General features: G+C 52.0%; 1 protein-coding gene across 2 annotated transcripts; it reads right to left on the reverse strand.

Annotated features, from left to right (window-relative positions):
- Positions 1 to 1,239: 1,239 nt before the first annotated feature.
- On the reverse strand, positions 1,240 to 17,891 carry HROB (homologous recombination factor with OB-fold). 2 transcript variants are annotated; one of them, XM_053892831.1, is made up of 10 exons: positions 17,667 to 17,891; positions 16,391 to 16,441; positions 10,229 to 11,404; positions 8,719 to 8,802; positions 6,859 to 6,999; positions 6,159 to 6,267; positions 5,886 to 5,971; positions 5,415 to 5,540; positions 3,932 to 4,049; positions 1,240 to 1,852 (listed from the first exon to the last, which is right to left on the reverse strand). In XM_053892831.1, the coding sequence occupies exons 1-10, from the start codon at positions 17,667 to 17,669 to the stop codon at positions 1,761 to 1,763; spliced, it is 1,986 nt and encodes a 661-aa protein (XP_053748806.1). In that variant the 5' UTR covers positions 17,670 to 17,891; the 3' UTR covers positions 1,240 to 1,760. The 2 variants fall into 2 exon arrangements, with proteins under 2 accessions (XP_053748806.1, XP_053748807.1); XM_053892832.1 differs by lacking the exons at positions 1,240 to 1,852; positions 3,932 to 4,049; positions 5,415 to 5,540 and having other exon boundaries at positions 5,971 to 6,073.
- Between the last annotated feature and the right edge of the window lie 990 nt (positions 17,892 to 18,881).

The raw sequence follows: 18,881 nt of genomic DNA on the forward strand, positions 1-18,881 counted from the left end.
GGCAACCAGAAGCCAGCTGAACATGGCGTTCTTAAAGCACTCGCTCACTTCAGCCTTGAGACAGGGAGCCAGGGGATCAGCCTTTCTTCGGGAAGAAAGAGATTAGCGCCTTCCCCCAGAGCGGCACCAGACCCACTGGAGGCCTCATGCACAGCAGCTTAGGGAAGACTGAGGCCGACACAGGGGAGGCTGGCAGTCAGACTAGGGTCTTTAACCCACACCCCCTCAACCATGAGCTGGGGGATAATTCCTTTCTTCCCTTCATTCCAGAGAGGAAAACAAGGTTGACAACTTGGTATAATCACACCTTGTACACATGCCCCTTGTCCAACTCTGGTCTGAAAGGTAGCACAGCAAAGCTACAGGACAAGGAACTGTTGGACAACACGATAAAGTAGCGTTGGGTTATGACCCGACACATAAAACAAATACCCATGAGCCCACACTGATATAAATGTAGGACTGAATAAGAAATGAGGGAGAATCCCCAAAAATCTATACAGACATCCTGCCCTTAGAGAGGGTAGAACAGGACTCCTCATTCCTCAGCATGGGCAACACCTAGTGACTTTCTGCCAAAGAGGACAGTATGAAAAGAGAGAAGAAGAAAATTTACAGTGGAGAACCCTGACAAACGCCTCCTTCAGCCAGGTGGTCAAGGTCAACATCAACCCTTGATGTGTGGTCTTACTTCTGTGGTCTTCCTCCACAAGACACGTAGCCCTAGTCTCTTTTTTTTTTTTTTTTAATGAGACAAATTCCAATAGGGGGCCTCCTGGAATATGCTGGACCCATACTCTTCCAAGCTGTCAAACTCATAAAAAACAAGGAGAGTCTGCCAGAGCCAGGAGGAGCCTGAGGAGACAGGACAACTGAATGGAATGTGGGGTCCTGGACCAGAAAAAGGACAGCAGGGAAACTGTAAATCTGAAGCAAGCACGAAGTCCAGTTAATAATCATCATGTACGGATACCGGTTCTTTGGTTGTAAGAAGTGTCCATGCTAACGTAAGATGCCGACAGGGAAACTGGGTGTGGGATACACAGGAACTCCCTGTATTATCTTTGCGATAATTCTGTAAATCTCAAACTGTCCAGAAGAAAAGTTTATGAAGAAAGAGACAGAGAGAGACAGAGAGAGAAGGAAAATGAGCGGCCTGGCTCCGCCCTGGCCAAAGCCCCGCTGGCAGGACAGACAGGACCAGGAGCAGCGAGGGTGGAGGGGAGAGGGAGGCGGGCGGAACAGGCAGCTGCTTTATTTCAGAACAAGACACCACAGCCACACCCCTGCCCCCCACACCTGGGAACCTTGGGCACGGGTGAGCTGGGCAGCCACAGGCCTCAAGAGACAAAGCAGAGGGAAGTCTGAGTGTGTTCCTTCCCCGACCGGAGGGACGGCCGCCACTGCTGTGGTGTGGCTCCTCAGGTGTTCAGGGGATAGGGAGTAAGGAGCTCAGGGGCCCCCAAAGTCAAGGTGAGGCAGGAGAGTGCCACACCTTCCCTGATGGCAGAAGGAACGGATGCACCCAAGGGCTTGGAGGACAGAGGAGCAGAAGGGCCACCCCTGGGCTGAGTTCCGGTATGAGTGACAGCAGCGGAGAGTCCGAGGGACAAGGGCGTTCCCAGGGAAAGCATCCAGGGTGGGGGCGGCCATAAAAGTCCTCAGCTGTGTTTATTCCCCAGTCGTGCCAGGCCTCCTCTCTCCCGGGGACCCGATCAGACACAACCGGGGCCTTGCTCGGGTGCTGAGAGGCTGCCTGCTCACGGTGGGTGCCTTGCCTCGGGGCAGTCCCAACTGCTGGTCCCACAGAAGAAGTCCTCAGGGAGCTCACTCAGGAGTCCATCTAGGTCATCTGCAGGGGGAGATGGAGAGGGTAGGCAGACTTAGTGTCAGCGTTAGGGTTCCACATGACTCAGGTCCAAAGCTCCTGCCCTTCAGGGAGGCCTGGACCAGGCCACACAGTTGGGCAGTGGTGACCGCACTAATGGGCCCGAGGCCGGCCTGACTCCCACCTTCCCTCTGCTTCCCACACACACACACACAAGGGGTACGGACAAAATGCCTGGGCCGTTCTGTCAAGAAAGACGCTTTGCCTGGGCCTCAGTGGTTCCTCTCTTTCCATCCAGAGTGCTTGAGCAGACAGATGTTCTCTAGTGCTACCCTCTCATTGGCCAGAGGGAGAAAAAAGGCGGGGAAAGCCATTTGAGGTGTTCAGAATCACGGCATTCCCTAATCTGGTTTCTCACCTCAAGAGCGTGAGACGACATCATCCCTTTCCCCAAAGGGCATTCAGGGGCGTTTGGAATGAAAGTAACTGGCCCTGACTGTAGTTCTCAGACGGGCGCTCGTGTCTGAGAACTTGGAAATGGAGCTTGGTGCTGTTACTGCTGACACAGCAGCTAACACGTACTGAGCGTGTGCTGTACCGGGTGCGGGGCCGCACCCGCCGTACTCACCCCTTCCTTCCAGTCCTCACAGTATACTTCACGGGGCAGTTCATGGTGCTTCCTGTTAGAATCCCCCCTTTATTTGAGAGAACCGAGTTCAAAGCGGTCAAACGGCCTGCCCGTGGTGAGCCTACTCAAGCTCCATCCCATGCCAGAGCCACGGCTTCCAGCTAGAAAACTCCCGTGCCACGGACGGGATCAGGCCGCCCGCGGAGTAAGTCGGGCTGGAAACTACCCCTGCAGAGGCGAGTCTGGTCTGGCTCAGGGCACGTGATAAACATGGCTGCTGGAAGGATAGAAGCCTGTTTGGGGGCATTCAGAATTTGATTAAGGTGACCAGCCCTGTACTCGGGGAAGTGGGACTGAAATTTGTAACAAAAAAAGGTGCCCCTCACTAGCTACATTAGGACGGTTCGGGGAAACTCTATATTTAATGAAGGGGAATGAGCAATCAGTGAGGGCCTAGGAAACTGGGAATCAGAGTAAGAACGAGTATTGGCGTCTCCAGGCCCTGTCCAGCCACCACGAGTAGTTGTCCGCTCGGCATGTCTGTCCCTACAGCGGAGACGTGACACCAGCCACAATATCGTACAGGCAAGTCTCCTCAGTCTCCCTCCCTGACCACCGGCGACCTTCTGAGGATGGTTTGGCTTGTCAGCAAGCTTACTTACAAGGACATTGCAGAGAAGATTCCAGCATAAGGAGTACTTTCTCATAGGCTATAAGTAAATGGGCTCTGTGGTTTATCCGTTGGCCTAATGCGAAATTGGTTCATGTGAGACACTTAAAGATTTATTTATTTATTTAAGTAACCTCTACACCCGGTGTGGGGCTTGAACTCACAACCCTGAGATCAAGAGTCGTACACTGTTCCGACTGAGCTAGTCAGGCGCCCCTAACGCGAGACACTTACCCATAATGAACTGTGAGGCCAGACAGGGTTGAATTTATGGAATCGAAAAGCTAAGGCGCAGACTTGGATTGTGCTAGCTTCATCTGGGGGATGCTGCCCCCCGAGGAACAAGCTGGCTGTACCCTAACCCAGTATTTGGGCCTCTCGGGTCTGGGTCCTGGTCCCACACGGACGTGTGAGTCCTCAGCACCGCCTGCAGGGCCTCTGAGCTTGGTCAGGATACGGAAATCTGCCTCTGGGGCCTGGCCATCAGCCCACAGAAGACTCAAGCTGTGGCAGAAGGACGGTGCCAGTTCATCTCCTCCTTGTGGCTAAAAGCACACGGCCTGGAAATGGGGGAGACCTGTGGCTCACGCTGTATCTGCTTCATGTGGCCCCTATCACACCGGTAGTTAGTTCGGGGCCTTGCAGCCTGGCCAGAAAAGACACCACATCCGATTTCTGTAAGGTTGTGTAAAACCCAAAGATTCACAGGAGGAGGAGAAAGATGCAGCCAGGTTCTTCTGGCTGTGCTATTCAAGAGGAAATAGAAGGAGAACCTCTTTTGCTCCTGGGGAGCTGACTGCCTTACCTGCTTCTGGGAGTTCTTCCTCAGGGGATGCCCCTGCTTCTGCATCGTGCGCTGTTCTGAGGCCTCTTCCAGACTTCGCAGTCTCATGGTGGAGGCTGCCAGGGAAGCTCCCTGGGTCCTGGGGACAGACGGCCTGGTTACCAAAGCCTGTGTTCTGGATACCCCTCTGGACAATTCCACATCCACCCAGATGACCTCAATGGAATAGGTGGGGGTTCAGGAAAGACAATACAGAGGAGTGTGGCAGGGGCCAGTCACCCAGGGGAGGGAGATAAAAATACCCAACACCCAAAACAGCAGGTAATTAAAAAAACAAAACGATTTTTGGGCACTCTTCTTTCCTAATTTTGTTGGCATCTGGTGCTTTAGGAAATCTATATATAGTTGGAGCAGAGAGTGAAGAAGCCATTCAAAAATATGCTGAGGAGTTAGCCTGGGATTAAAAAGCTTTTAATAATCCCCACACTAGCTGATATATGAGCAGGTAGTGGAAATTAGTAATTAAACTGTTAACTATGGTTAGCCCTAGGGGATGGCAGCGGAGAAGAGTAAGTTACAAGCTTTGCTTTATTCTCTGTACCATTTCGATTTTTGTCAAGAGGTATGGATATCTTGAAACTTAAAAGAAAAAGAAAGATGATCTTTTGGAAGCAGGGTGATTTTGAGAAAATGTGGAAGGTTAAGGGGAAAGATAAGAGAAATGGAAGTAGGCCATTAGAGCCAAGGGTGGAGCGTGAGCAGAAGTCATCAGGTCTAACCCGTTCATTTCAGAGATGAAGCAACAGCAGGGGCAGGGACGGGACTTGCCCAAGGTCACGTTACAAATTACCAGCAGAGTGGGGACATGACCCAGGTCTCCTGACCTCCAGGCTGGGCCATGATAACAACCCAGGATCCCGGGAAGTGTGGAAGTGGCCACAGAGGGGACACTGTGTGCCAAGTCAAGGCCAGGCTCTGCACTCTTAGCCTGGAGTGGAGCTGCCTGGAACCCCGGGCTCCTTTAGTTCCCAAGGGGGGGTGTCCCCACCTGGCTTCTGTGTGGGTGCCGCCTCACCGAGCGTAGGTGGGGGCCAGGAGGGAAGATGCAGACTAAGTGCCGGCTCACCCGACAGTCTGTATGTAGCTCACTGTTCTCTGCCACCTGCAGCAGATCTGAGCCTCCGTCACTTACTGAGGGCCACACCCTCTGGGGGACGCACAACTTGCTTAGTTCTCAAGTGACTCCTATCCTCTCCAGTGCTCAAGCCTGCCATCAGATCACGATCCCCAAGAAGCCAGCTGCTCTAGGTCCTGTTACTGTGCCATCTGGCAGGCGGCTGGACCAGGAACAGAAGGAGATGACCCTGTCCCCAGAGGCATCTCTTCACCTCAGGGCAACTGCCCCCTTCACACCTCTGCTCCCCAGGGTGAAGGAGGGGAAGACACCAGAATATACAGGCAGAAAGCGGATCTCCCGGGCCCCGTTCCATCCCGCTCCTCTTACCTTAGGGAAGGGCGGAGATGGCTTGAGGAAGTTCCCATCCCCAGAATCTGGGCCGTAAATATGGACCAGGTTGTTGGGCGTCACATTGAGGTAGTGATTTCGGAGCGAAGGAGAAAACACTCCAACCTGGGGTCGAGGAAGGGGAAGGTCAGTGCCCTGATGGGGCGCTAAGATGCTGTCCCATGCCACCTGGTCCCCGCCTGCCTCTCCCTCTCTGGCTTCTGCACCAGGCTCACCCAAACCGCTCCTGCCCCCGCCCTGTAGAAGCACATACCACACCCTCCTCCCCACACAACACAACCCCCCATCCCATCCCCATCCACCCCACAGAATAGGAGGCGGGGTCTAGCACCAGCCCAACCATTCCTGGCCTGGGGACCGGGGAGGGAAGGGAGCCAGACGGACAACTCAGGGGCCTTCTCCAGGGTTGGGAGGGTTGGAGAGGAGGTTCCCATTTGGAGCCCCCCATACCTGCTTCAGCAGCAGCACTGAGCCAGGCTTCAGCTCACTCTGCCGGGCCTCGAGCAGCAACCTGTGCACCGTGCCCTGCATCTCTCCTGCAAATACCGCGCGGCCCATCAGTCTGGGTCAAGGACAGCACAGTGACTGGTTTGGGCCCTGGCTGGGAAGTGGGCTGCTCACTGCCTCAATTTTCCCATCTGCAAATGAAGAGGGTGACTCCTCCTCATCTCCTGAACTCCACGAAGGCCACTCATCAGACACCCCCAGGACCTAACTTCTCACCCGTGGGGTCCTTGAAAACCACACTGGCGTCCATCGTGCTCCGACTCAGGGACTTGATCATCACTGCCATGTTGGGGACCTTGTTCCTGGGAAGCTGCCTCAGGGCTGCCTGGTTACAAGGAGAGGCATTTGCTGAGCAAGCCACATCCCACCTGTAAGGTTCCCAAGTGCACCAGGGCAACCGGAGGGGAGGAGGAGGGGAGGAGAGTACAGGTGTGGTGATGCTCTTTTTGTGGGGGGCAAAAGGGCCGTCTGAAGGACCCATCCTGTCTCTCTCTAGCAGACCCGAAGCTGGCAGGTCCTTTCTGCCCCCTGCTTCCTTTCTCCAGCATATATGTATTTATAGAGAGCTACATCACAGCAGGCCACGAGAATGTGTCTGCATATGACCCTTGACCTCTAGGGAGCTCGAAGGGTAACCGTGTGCTTACCCCCGCCTCATCCAGGGCCTGGATGTGCAGAGACATAGCCATAACCCACTTTCTGCTTCCACCTGTGCCTGATACTGTCGATGCTAGTGAAATGCTAGGTGAGCGGAAGATGATACAACCAAAAGGGACCCCGTGCTGCTGCTCAGAGACAGGCCTGGGGTAAGAGGGAGCAAACGGGCAGCCCCTTTCCTAAGGTGGAGTAGGACAGCAGGTTGGTAGGAAGGGTAAAAACGGTCTTTCTTGCACATCTCAGCACCCAGGACCCTTACCTTCCGCAGCACCATGACGATGCTATAGGTACAGAGAAAGCAGGTGGGGTCTCTCTCCTCCAGGCCCAGAGCAGATTTCATGGCCAGCCAGGGCCCTCGCCCAAAATCCTCCTCCACCGACGCCTGGGAACTAGTAACAATCTGGCACCACAGAGCAGAGGGGGAGCCTGTGTTAATGGACCCACCTTGCTACAGACCTTGACCGAGACAGGATGGAGGGGTGGGAGGGAAGGGCACATTCCCTGCAACACGGTAGCCACAGTCTCTGCTTTCGTTTATCCCCTAGGTCTCAGAATGGTACGTGAGATCTGGTTGCACAGCACATCTTTCATTTAACAGCAATAGCAAAGGTGCTCCTTGTTTATTTTATTTCATCTTAGGGCACCTGGGTGGCTCAGTCGTTAAGCATCTGACTTCGACTCAGCTCGTGATCTCACGGTTCATGAGTTCGAGTCCCACATTGGGTGAGCACAAGCCCCGCTTCGGGTGAGCCCCACTCTCTCTCTCTCACCCCTCTTTCTCTCTCTCCCTCTGCCCCTCCTGGGATCCTCTCTCTCTCTTTGTCCCTCACTCACTTGCACCCTCTCTCTCAAAAATTTTTTTTAAATTTTAAATCAGTTCCTGACTTTAGTTGTCCCGAAGCAAAAGACGGTCTATCCATGCTTGTCTCTTGTGTAACAGCCTCGAAAAGTCTTAGGGCCGGGGAGCCCCCACTTACATTGATAGGCTTTCACAGTGCCTTAAGTCATTTTGAAACAGTCATATTTTATTTGGGATGCCTCTGGCTTAACTATTAACCTTCTTATATTAAAAAATGCTCATATTAAAAAAACGCCTGGGGGGGCGCCTGGGTGGCGCAGTCGGTTAAGCGTCTGACTTCAGCCAGGTCACGACCTCGCGGTCTGTGAGTTCGAGCCCCGCGTCAGGCTCTGGGCTGATGGCTCGGAGCCTGGAGCCTGTTTCCGATTCTGTCTCCCTCTCTCTCTGCCCCTCCCCCGTTCATGCTCTGTCTCTCTCTGTCCCCCAAAAAAAAAAACAAAAAAAACAAAAAAAAAAACAAAAAACAAAAACGAAAACAACAACAACAAAAAAAAACGCCTGGGTGGCTCAGTCGGTTAAGCGTCTGGCTTCGGCTCAGGTCATGATCTCGTGGTTCGTGGGTTCGAGCCCCGGGTTGGGCTCTGCACTGACAGCTCGGAGCCTGGAGCCTGCTTCAGATTCTGTGTCTCCCTCTCTCTTTACCCTCCCCTGCCCGCACTCTGTGTCCTCTCTGAAAAATAAATGTTAAAAAGAAAAAAAAAAAATGTTTTGAACCCAGAGGAGTATTTGCTGCTTTGGACCTGAAGCGGACTGATAGATCTGTGGAACTACAGCAAAGAGAAAAACTGCTAGAGAATTAAAAGCAAAAGTGGGTGTGAGGGCAGAGTAGGTCAACGAGAATCCCAGTGAGGAGGAAGGATGGGTCTCCTCCACCAAAAAGGAATCCACTGGAGGCAAGATGAAGGCAGATCGTTCCCCACTCAATTCTCAGAAACCTGAGAGGAGGGGTTCCTGAGATACAATTTCCTAATACCTATTACGCTCCCCTCCCCTGAGGAAAGACGGGAGTTAGCTGGGCCTTTCTTTCTTAGAGGAGTAGGGAAGACTGGACCCCTGGCCTCGGTCAGCATCAGGACGGGCTTCACTTTGTGCCAGGAGAATCGCCACTTCCCCAAAGGGCCTTCGCCACGTGCCCTTTGGTGCGTCACCACGGGGAGGCCTAGCAGCATAGACTCTGCTTCTCAACTCCTAAAACGTGCAGGGATGTCCCTCACTCTTAAGTGATGCCCAGGAAGTGAACATCCGCAGGGAACCAGTTACCTCGGCCCGGAATTTAGCCAGGGCACCATGAGTCGGAGTCTGGGGTGTGGAAACCATGATCTCCTCCAGATTTTTCCCACTGTGCTGCAAGGGGAGAGAGAAGAAGAAGGCGAGAGCGAGCTCAGCAGCTGTTATTTACAAATTGCAGCTTCTTGTCTGGGTTACATAATGAGTTCAGGAAACTATCAGGGACAATTAACACATATTACGTCTCTCCTAACGAAGTCTCAGGAGCCTCGTTGGCAGCTCAAAAAAAGATACTTTGGGGACTGTTTTGGGAATGTGAGGGAGCTGGAGCTGACCCAGGAACAAAACCCAGGGCTTCCTGAAGGAGGCAATGACCCGGATAGAGAGGCCTGGGCTAGGCAAAGGGGCAGCTTTCCCCAAATCCCTTCTCAGGGACCGAACCCTTCCCTGCAGAGATCTAGCCCAGGAGGAAGGTAGATGGCCTCCTTGGATTTCCCTTAAAGTGCCAGCGAAGAGCAAGGAACAGGTAGAAATTATCTGAACCGCCCTAAAACGTGAGAAAAGGAGCACACCAATCACCACCAGACCAGACCCGCAGAATCCCGTTATCTGGGATCTGATCCAAGATGGTTTGACGGATACTGTCCCTCCACCACCGCTGAAATTCAAACTCTCAGCACAGCCCGGCTTCCCCACGCCGACCCCGCACACCAGCCACAGCGAGCTGTGCTCTGCGCCTCTGATGGCATCTTGCTCTTACGCCGCTGTGCCTTCGCACACGTTCTTCCCGGTGTTGCCACCACTGACATGCCTCCCGGAGCACAGCCTTCCTACACACACCTGTTAACGTCCTAGCCCTCCCTCCAAAGCCCACTCGGTAAGCATAAGGAGTCCAGTGTCTCCCCTGCACCTAGGGAATGACCTCTACTCACACTATGCATTTTATGCCTAATCGCTCGTTCGCGTCTGCTTCTTCTACTGCACTGGAACTACTTCTGTTTTAACCTCTGCATTCCCAGTTCCAAGCGAACTGACCAACACATACAAGTCCTTAGGAAACAGACGTGAATGAATCTGCCTTGCCTTAGTGCTAGCAAACAGGAGGTGCTCAACAGAAGAATAAAGGTTGTGAGGTTCTCAGAGCCAAAGCACCTCTCTCGCCTGTGGTTTTTCAAGCACTTGATTTCTTTCTTCCCACTTTTTTTGACTTCTTCTACCACTTGGAAAGCCCCCCTCTCTGGGGTGCCTGCGTGGCTCAGTTGGTTAAATACCCGACTTCGGATCAGGTCATAATCTCGCGGTTTGTGGATTCGAGGCCCGCGTCAGGCTCTGTGCTGACAGATCCGAGCCAGGATCCTGCTTCGGATTCTGTGTCTCCCTCTCTCTCAAATAAAATAAACACTAAAAAAAAACAAAACAGCCCTCTCTCTGCACTTTCTCCTTCCCTCCCTCCCCCAGGAGTGAAGATATTCTGGGACCAGATTCTCCCCCTTGTCCCCGCAATGTCCTGGACCCCTTCTGCCAACGAGAAGCCGTCACTCACCTGGTGGGGCAGGATCCCTGCGGGGCCAGGGAAGCGGCGGGTTTTGGTGCGGGCGGGTCGCTGGGGTGTCCGGTTGGCAGCAGTGACCAGCTGCACCAGGTGGTTGGTGACTATGGGTGGCTGGAGAACTGCTTGGGGAACCAGGGAGGAATGGGGGCTCTTTGGGGTGCCGGCAGGACACTTGATGGAAGCCGCTGGAGCTCGGGGTTGTAAGGGGCTCCGAGGAAATAACGCAGAGATAGTCCTCGAGGGAGTAGAACAGATCGAGTTGGGAGTTCGTGGTCCAGGAAGGTGAGATTTGCCACGTAAGCAGGCATTTGGACGCTGGAATGACTGACCAGGGAAAGGACTTTGCGGGCTGCTCTGAACAGGCCGGCCAGCAGCTTGGAGAGGCTGTGCCGCTCGAAGAGCGGGCCCCTGAGGGCAGGCTTCCGAGTGGGGTTGCTGAGCAGGAACTGTTGAGGCAGTTGGGGTAGGAAGGTTGCTCACGGCACTGGGTCTCAGGTGGGGCTGTGCAGTCCTACAGTGGACCCCAGGTGCTGGGGGCTCATCGTCGGCTGACATGACACTCGTTATGTGGGAGGCAGGCGTGGGCCCCTTTTGGCAAGACCTGCTCAGCTCAGCTACGCGAGCCTTTTTAGCCAAAGCTAAGTCCTCCTGCTGCCAGGTGGGCGGGATTCCCGTGGCCTCACTGCTGATTCCAAGTTCCAGCTCCACGCCAGGCCCCTCCAGCTCCATGCTTGCCAGGACCTTATCAAATTCATCTTGTTCAGGCCCCTCAAAGCCACTAATCACCTGCTGTTGGCTCTCAAAGGTGAGCAGGGGGCGGGAGGCTGATGTCTGGGGTCTCGCTGGCTCTTTGAGCACTTCTGGCAGGGTCACTCGTCTCTGATGGCCAGTCCAGTTGCTAGAAGTCGAGACAGGCCTTAGGGGGGCTGTTCCTATGGAAGGTGGGTCCCTGATGGCCCTGGGCATGCTGGAGGTAGGTAGGCGGAGTCCCAGGGCTGACGGGCCCAAAGCCTCTGAAGGAGCAGTGGGGCATGACGGCAGCTGCCCAGAAGACTGTGCCGACACGGTCTCCTGTGGCCTAGAAGAGACAGGTCTCAGGCATCCAGCATTCAAAGGCCGTGAGCCAGCAAACTCGTTCTCTGCATCCTCCACAGCAGATAAGAAATCCTACAAAGAAGCAGAGATAGTGGGTCTTGGCATCTGGAAATCAAGAAACACACTCTGTCTCTCTTTTTTTTTTAACATTTATTTATTTATTTTTGAGAGAGAGAGAGAGAGAGAGAGAGAGAGAGAGAGAGAGCGAGCACACACCCACACATACAAGTGGGGGGTGGGGCAGACAGAGAGGGAGACAAGAGAATCCCAAGCAGGCTCCGTGCTGTCAGCACAGAGCCCAACACAGGGCTTGAACTCAGGAACTGTGAAACTGAGCCAAAAATATGAGCTGGACACTCAACCGACTGAGCCACCCAGGTGCCCCAAAGGAACACTCTTGCTCTTACTGTTTCATGTATGTGGCGTGTATATAAGCATAGATATATGCAAGTGAGAAACCAAGCCATGAAAGGCAACGGTGGAGTCTCTCACCATCTTTGACCTTGTCTATGAGCCCACCTCCAGACTTTTTTTTTTTTTTTTAAAGATTTTATTTCTAAGTAGTATCTATATCCAACGTGGGGCTCGAATTTACAACCTAGAGATCGAGTCCCATGCTCCACAGGGGCGCCTCGTGGCTCAGTCGGTTAAGCATCTGACTTCAGCCCAGGTCATGATCTCACAGGTTGTGAGTTTGAGCCCCATGTCAGGCTCTGTGCTGACAGCTCAGAGCCTGGAGCCTGCTTCAGATTCTAGGTCTTCCTCTCTCTCTCTGCCCCTCCCCTGCTCATGCTCTGTCTCTCTCTCCTTCAAAAATAAATAAATGTTAAAAAAAAAAAAAAAAGTCTCATGTTCCACCCACTGAGCCAGCCAGGTGCCCCAGAATGTTTCTGGTAGAAGCCTGGAGGTGGTGGGATGCCTGGCTAGCTCAGTCGGTGGAGCATGGGACTCTAGATCTCAGGGTTGTAAGTTTGAGCCCCACGTTGGGTATAGAGATAAGTTAAAAATAAAATCTTAAAAAAAAAAAAAAAAAAAAGGAAATAAGGAATGAAAGAAACATTCTTTTAAAAAAATTTTTTTTTTAATGTTTATTTATTTTTGAGACAGAGAGAGACAGAGCATGTATGGGGGAGGGTCAGAGAGAGGGAGACACAGAATCTGAAACAGGCTCCAGGCTCCAAGCTGTCAGCACAGAGCCCGACGCGGGGCTCGAACTCACAGACCGAGAAATCATGACCTGAGCTGAAGTCGGCCGCTTAACCGACTGAGCCACCCAGGTGCCCCAAGAAACATTCTAAGGCTAAGTCTTCAGGTAGCTTCTCTCGGGGGACAGGGAAGCGGTGGCAGTCAGGGGAGTGGCAGGAGAAGCAAACATACCAGGGCACAAAGGAATCCAATCACCCAAGGCCACACACCCATCTCAAGAAAACAAGCTTTCTGGTGTCCAGCCTGTGCAACAGGGGTCTATCCAGCTGGTCATGCTGCCTGTTCTCACTCCTCCCCCCTCCTCCACCACACACACACACACACACACACACACACACACACACAGCCTTCACTAAGCCAGAGGCCTTGGATCCAGCAAAATAGGCAGAAGTTAAATATAGCTTTTCAGGCAAGTTAAATTAAGTATGGATCCCAGTTGGGAAGCAAGGTGAGATTGACACCTTCGAGAGCAACAGACCTGTTCTGAGGGTGTTTTTGAGTTAGAACTGCTGATTTAACTGACAGGAAGGTCCCCTCCACCCCCAACCCGTGCTGCTGCATTGGAGTGTCTGGGCCAGAGAAAGGTTTTTTCTGGCTTTGTGTATTATCGGGGGTGTAGCATACTCTAGCAGGACTATCATGGGATTTAGCAATAATAACAATATTAGAATTACAGCAGCAATAAAATCCTGATGATCCTGGAGGTTGACAGATCCCTTTTCTCCTAAAGAGCTCACTCATAGGGGTGCCTGGGTGGCTCAGTCGGCTGAGTTTCCGACTCTGGCTGAGGTCATGATCTCGCGTCTGTGAGTTTGAGCCCCACGTCGGGCTCTGTGCTGACAGCTCTGAGCCTGGAGCCCACTTTGGATTCTGTGTCTCTCCCTCTGTCCCACCCCACCCTCAGGCTCTGTCTCTCTCTCTCTCTCTCAAAATAAATAAATAAACATTAAAAAAAAGAAAAGAGCTCACTCTTAGACATGATGTCATCTGCCTTGGGAAGGGGGAAATGGACTGGCCATGGAACAGAAACTTGAACTGTCAGAGTCCTTCACTCTTCTTTTTTTTTTTTTTTTTTTTTTTTTAACGTTTATTTATTTTTGAGACAGAGAGAGACAGAGCACGAATGGGGGAGGGTCAGAGAGAGAGGGAGACACAGAATTGAAACAGGCTCCGGGCTCTGAGCTGTCAGCACAGGGGCCCGATGCGGGGCTCGAACTCACGGACCGCGAGATCGTGACCTGAGCCGAAGTCGGCGCTCAACCGACTGAGCCACCCAGGCGCCCCTCTTCTTTTTTTTTTAAAGTAATCTCTATGCCCAATGTAGGACTTGAACTCACGACCCCAAGATCAAGAGTCAACGTGCTCTACCCACTGAGCTGGCCAGGCACCCCACAGACCTTCATTCTTTTTTTAAAAAAACTTTTTTTAATGTTTATTTATTTCTGAGGCAGAGAGAGACAGAGCATGAGTGGGAGAGGGGTGGAGAGGGAGGGAGACACAGAATCAGAATCAGAAGCAGGCTCCAGGCTCTGAGCTGTCAGCACGGAGCCTGATGTGGGCTCGAACTCATGGACCGTGAGTCATGAGACCTGAACCGAAGTCAGTCGCTCAACTGACTGAGCCACCCAGGTGTCCCGAGACCTTCATCCTTAATCCCATTGCTGGCCCAGCCGTCTTACCATCACCTGGTAAGAACCAAGTGGGGCACTTAGCCACTTTTGCAGCCTGTAAATACACATCTACAAAGCTGAAAGACAAGGACAAGGACACATCTCCTTGACAAAGCTGGCAATTTTGAATTTTTTTAAAAACCGAATTAAAGTCCCCAAGTGATAACAAAAACATGTAACAATCTGAAACCATGCCGGGTGCCAGGGACCATGTAAACATTTTACCAGAATTCTCGCAATGAATTTTCACAATGGCCCTAATAGATATTATTATTCCTGTTTTATGGATTCAGAAATGGAGACTCAAAGAAGTTAAGTACCTTCACAGAATCAGGATTAGAACTCCTATGTGCCCCTGTCACTATGTCTTAGGGCTTCTGTGAATGAGCAAAGCCAGAGACTGATTTTTTTTTTTAATGGTTTGTTTTTTTTTTTAAACGTTTATTTATTTTTGAGACAGAGAGAGACAGAGCATGAACAGGGGAGGGGCAGAGAGACAGGGAGACACAGAATCTGAAACAGGCTCCAGGCTCTGAGCTGTCAGCACAGAGCCTGACGCGGGGCTTGAACTCACAGACCGTGAGATCATGACCTGAGCTGAAGTCGGACGCTTAACCGACTGAGCCACCCAGGCGCCCCCAGAGACTGATTTTTAAGGGATCTGAGGAAGTTCTGTTTTCCCTTTCAAACCTCAGGTTCCAAAAGCCTCAAAAGAACTGTGAAAAGGACTGTGGGGCCCCGGTGCAGCATTCATCACCATACTAGGTACAAACTGGGCATCTGGACAAATTCTAAATGTGATTTTTATGTTATTTACTAAACATGATTAAAAAAAATTTTTTTAATGTTTATTTTTGAGAGAGAGAGGCAGAGCATGAGCAGGGGAGGGGCAGAGAGAGAGAGACACAGAATCTGAAGCAGGCTCCAGGCTCTGAACTGTCAGCACAGAGCCTGATGTGGGGCTTGAACCCACGAACCATGTAAGATCATGACCTGAGCTGGAGTCAGATGCTTAACTGACTGAGCGCCCCATTCCTAAACATGATTTTTATTTTTATTTTTTTTAACGTTTATTTTTGAGACAGAGCATGAACAGGGGAGGGGCAGAGAGAGAGGGAGACACAGAATCTGAAACAGGCTCCAGGCTCTAAGCTGTCAGCACAGAGCCTGACGCGGGGCTTGAACTCACGGACCGTGAGATCATGACCTGAGCCGAAGTCAGACACCTAACCAACCGAGCCACCCAGGCGCCCCCTTAAACATGATTTTTAAAGCACAGAGCTGGGAGACAAAAAATAGGCTGGAATGGCTTGTCGCCGATAAAGTAAAGCAATTCTACTCTATAAATGCAGCTTAATAGTTTCCATATATGTAGACTGGAATCAGGAGGCGAGGACCTCACCCGGATTGTTGGTGCTGTATTCTTAAGCAGGCTAATTTACCTATTTGGGTTTTACTCACTTCAATCCTACCTCTTTCTGAAAAGGATTTCAGGTAGCAATTTTGGGCCTCCCAGATGAAACTATATCCATTGGATCTGAGCAGGAAGAGAGCTGTGGGGATGGCTAGCTTGTTCAGTGATCTCTGACTATACCCCCAGATTAGAAATAGCCCTGCCTGGGCCCATCCCTAGAAGTCCTGGTTTAATTGGTATGTGTTAGGGCCTCAGCAGGGGTGATTCTAATGTGCTGGCTTCCGATCCAGTCTAATCCCTCATCTTCTGAGAAAGAGGGAAGGAAAGAGCCTTTGGAGCAAAAGAATCTCTCTCATACTGTAGAAAACAGAAGGCCAGAGAATGAAGTAATTTTCCCTGGCTCACATAGCCACTTGGCGACTGACCTCAGGCCTCCCGTCATCCAGTCACTGTGTTGTCTCTGGCTCTCCATAAACTTTCTTTCCCACCTCAAGTATGTCATCGTAAAGGTGAATCGCATCATCCACATAATATCGCTTCCAGACCAGGGCCCTTACCATTTAGGCACCTCACGTCTCTGGCTTTGTGTTTCTAAAACGGTTAAGTAGGCTGTTTACATGTCTCATGTTTTCTCAGCCTCTCACAGACAAAAAAGCTATACATGTCAAAAGAAAGGAGGCTGGGGCAGGCTGCTTCGAAATGTTCTGAGTCTGGGTGTTTACAACTCAAGACCTCCTCTGCTATCTCTGATCACCAACACTTCCTTACCTCATCTTCAAACTCCTCTTCCACAGTAAACAGCTTCTGCAAACTGCATGCCTGAGAGGAAAACAAAGCAATTGAGGTTGGAGGAGAAATTCTGCTTGCAAGTACATTCTGTCCTCACTACGCTTCTTTCCAATTCTAACACGACCACCAGGTGTACTGTTTTTTATTTTTATTTTTTTGCTAGTGCTGAGGAAGGAATAAGGGATGAGGAGGGGAGAGATGGGATTTACTTAAAGGCTTGGATGATTTATGGGGCGCCTGGGTGGCGCAGTCGGTTAAGCGTCCGACTTCAGCCAGGTCACGATCTCGCGGCCCGTGAGTTCGAGCCCCGCGTCAGGCTCTGGGCTGATGGCTCGGAGCCTGGAGCCTGTTTCCGATTCTGTGTCTCCCTCTCTCTCTGCCCCTCCCCCGTTCATGCTCTGTCTCTCTCTGTCCCAAAAATAAATAAAAAACGTTGAAAAAAAAATTAAAAAAAAAAAAAATAAATAAATAAAGGCTTGGATGATTTAGAATCCCTTCTTGTAAAATAATCCACGCAGATCCAGCTGCATTAGCTCTGGGAGAGGGGGGAGGAGGCAACAGGAAGGCTGCCAGAGGGAACCTGGGTCATTCTTTGGACTCCGCGCCGTGCACATGGGCCTAAGGATTTTGCAACATCCCAAAGACCCGGCCTGGGGAACCCATGTCAAACAAGAGAGAGGCCACCATAAATCCAAGCATGCCCAGCAGTGCTAGTGGCCTTGTTTCTGAAAGCCAAACCAGTGGTTTCCTTCTATCTAATCCCATGCCCCAAAGCCAGCGTCCCAGGAGGGTAGGATGTCCCAGTCCACGGTTCCTTCTTTCCAGGCAGCAGGGCTACTGTGGCCAGCTCTTAGACTGGCGTCAAACTCAAGAGCAGCGGGCTGTGCCTAAACCCCGGTTGCCAAAAGAGCAAGAGCTACAGTTAGGCACCCCCACCCCCAAGCGTCCAAGGATCAGAGTGTCCGGGTTAGGTGGAGGGGGTGGGGGCTCCGGAGGCGTGACGTTTGAGCCCACCGGGGAGGATGACCAGGAGTTCTCCAAGAAGAGATGGAAGGCAACAGGAGGGAAACTGAGGCCCAGAGGGAGGGAGGTGTGTGGCGAGGACCTTCCCAAGGGTCTCCGGGCAAGCACTGACTAGAACCTAGGTCTCCCGAAGCCACCAAGCTCTGACCCAAACCCTAGCCGGCCTTGCAGCTAGCACGAGAGAAGGGCTGGAAGCCGGAAGGCAGTTCTGCGGCCTCGGGCGCGGCATTACCATGGCGACGGCCGGCGGGCTCCGGCGAGGGGGGGTGGCCGGGAAGCCCCCGACTCGAGGGGTCGCCGGGGCCTCGGTCTTGGTTGCGGTGGGAGCGTCGGAGTCCGGGCCGCACGGTCTCTGAGGCGAGGTCGGAGAAAGGCTACTCAGCGACCCTGGCGGGGGCCGACAAACCCGGGAAGCCGAGCACCAGCGCCCGAGGCCACTTTCGAAGTGGCCGCGACTCCCGAGTCTCCGCCCTCTTAAAGGGGCTGGCCTATTTCTATCCCGCCGACACAAAGGCCCTTCCTCCGTCAGTCTTCCGCCTCGGCCTTAAAGGGAAATGAACGGGCTCTCGGTCGCCCCCCAGCGGCCCCTCGGGTCAGGTCGGCGGCTTCAACAGGAGTTCTGGGAGAGCAGGCTGGGAATCCTGGGTCCCCAGTGCCGCCCACACCCTCCTCTCTAGAGTTAAGCACACCAGGGACCTGGCACTAGAGTGTGAGTCTCATTCACATCAGAATCCGCCCCATTGGTCTGTCTATCCATTCATCTGTCCATCCATCCTTGCAACACGTAGGTATTCAGCAAAGATGTTCTTGGTCTTGCTCTTTTATCCTTCATATTTCAGCTTAGATCTCAGATCTTCCCTGTCACTGGTCTCTCAGGTAACATCCCTCCGCCCATGGTTTACATCTTTATTGTGTGTCTTCCTCACTAAAATATGAGCTCCCGGGTTTCAGTACCAAAACCAAAACAAACCAATCAAACAACAAACAAGCAAAAAATATGAGTTCCATGGGGGCAGGGACTTTGGCTTGTTCAACTTTGTATCTCCAGCACTTAGCACAACGCTCAATAGAATTATTGAATGAATGACACAATGACTACCGTGTATCTGGCACAATGCTTAACACTGGGGATAGAGACGTTAAGAAGAGTCCTTGTCCCTCAAGTTCACAAGTCAAGGAGATATAGGTCAAAAAATAGTCTAGGATAGTTGTGCAGAGAGATGCACAGGGTCCCAGTGAGCTGGCATAGCTAGTTAGCTCTTATCACTGAGCCAGTCCTCAGTCCTCCTGTTTTCCTTCTTGCTTGTCACTATAGGGAGTGACATGAGAGCCGCATAGTCATTTATTTATTTATTTATTTATTTATTTATTTATTTATTTATTTATTTATAAGTAGGCTTCCCACCCAGCTTGGAGCCCAACATGGGGCCCGAACTCATGACCCTGG

This window comes from Panthera pardus, unplaced genomic scaffold (assembly GCF_024362965.1).
Source record: "Panthera pardus isolate Hobbes unplaced genomic scaffold, ASM2436296v1 HiC_scaffold_3, whole genome shotgun sequence".
Taxonomy (NCBI): domain Eukaryota; kingdom Metazoa; phylum Chordata; class Mammalia; order Carnivora; family Felidae; genus Panthera; species Panthera pardus.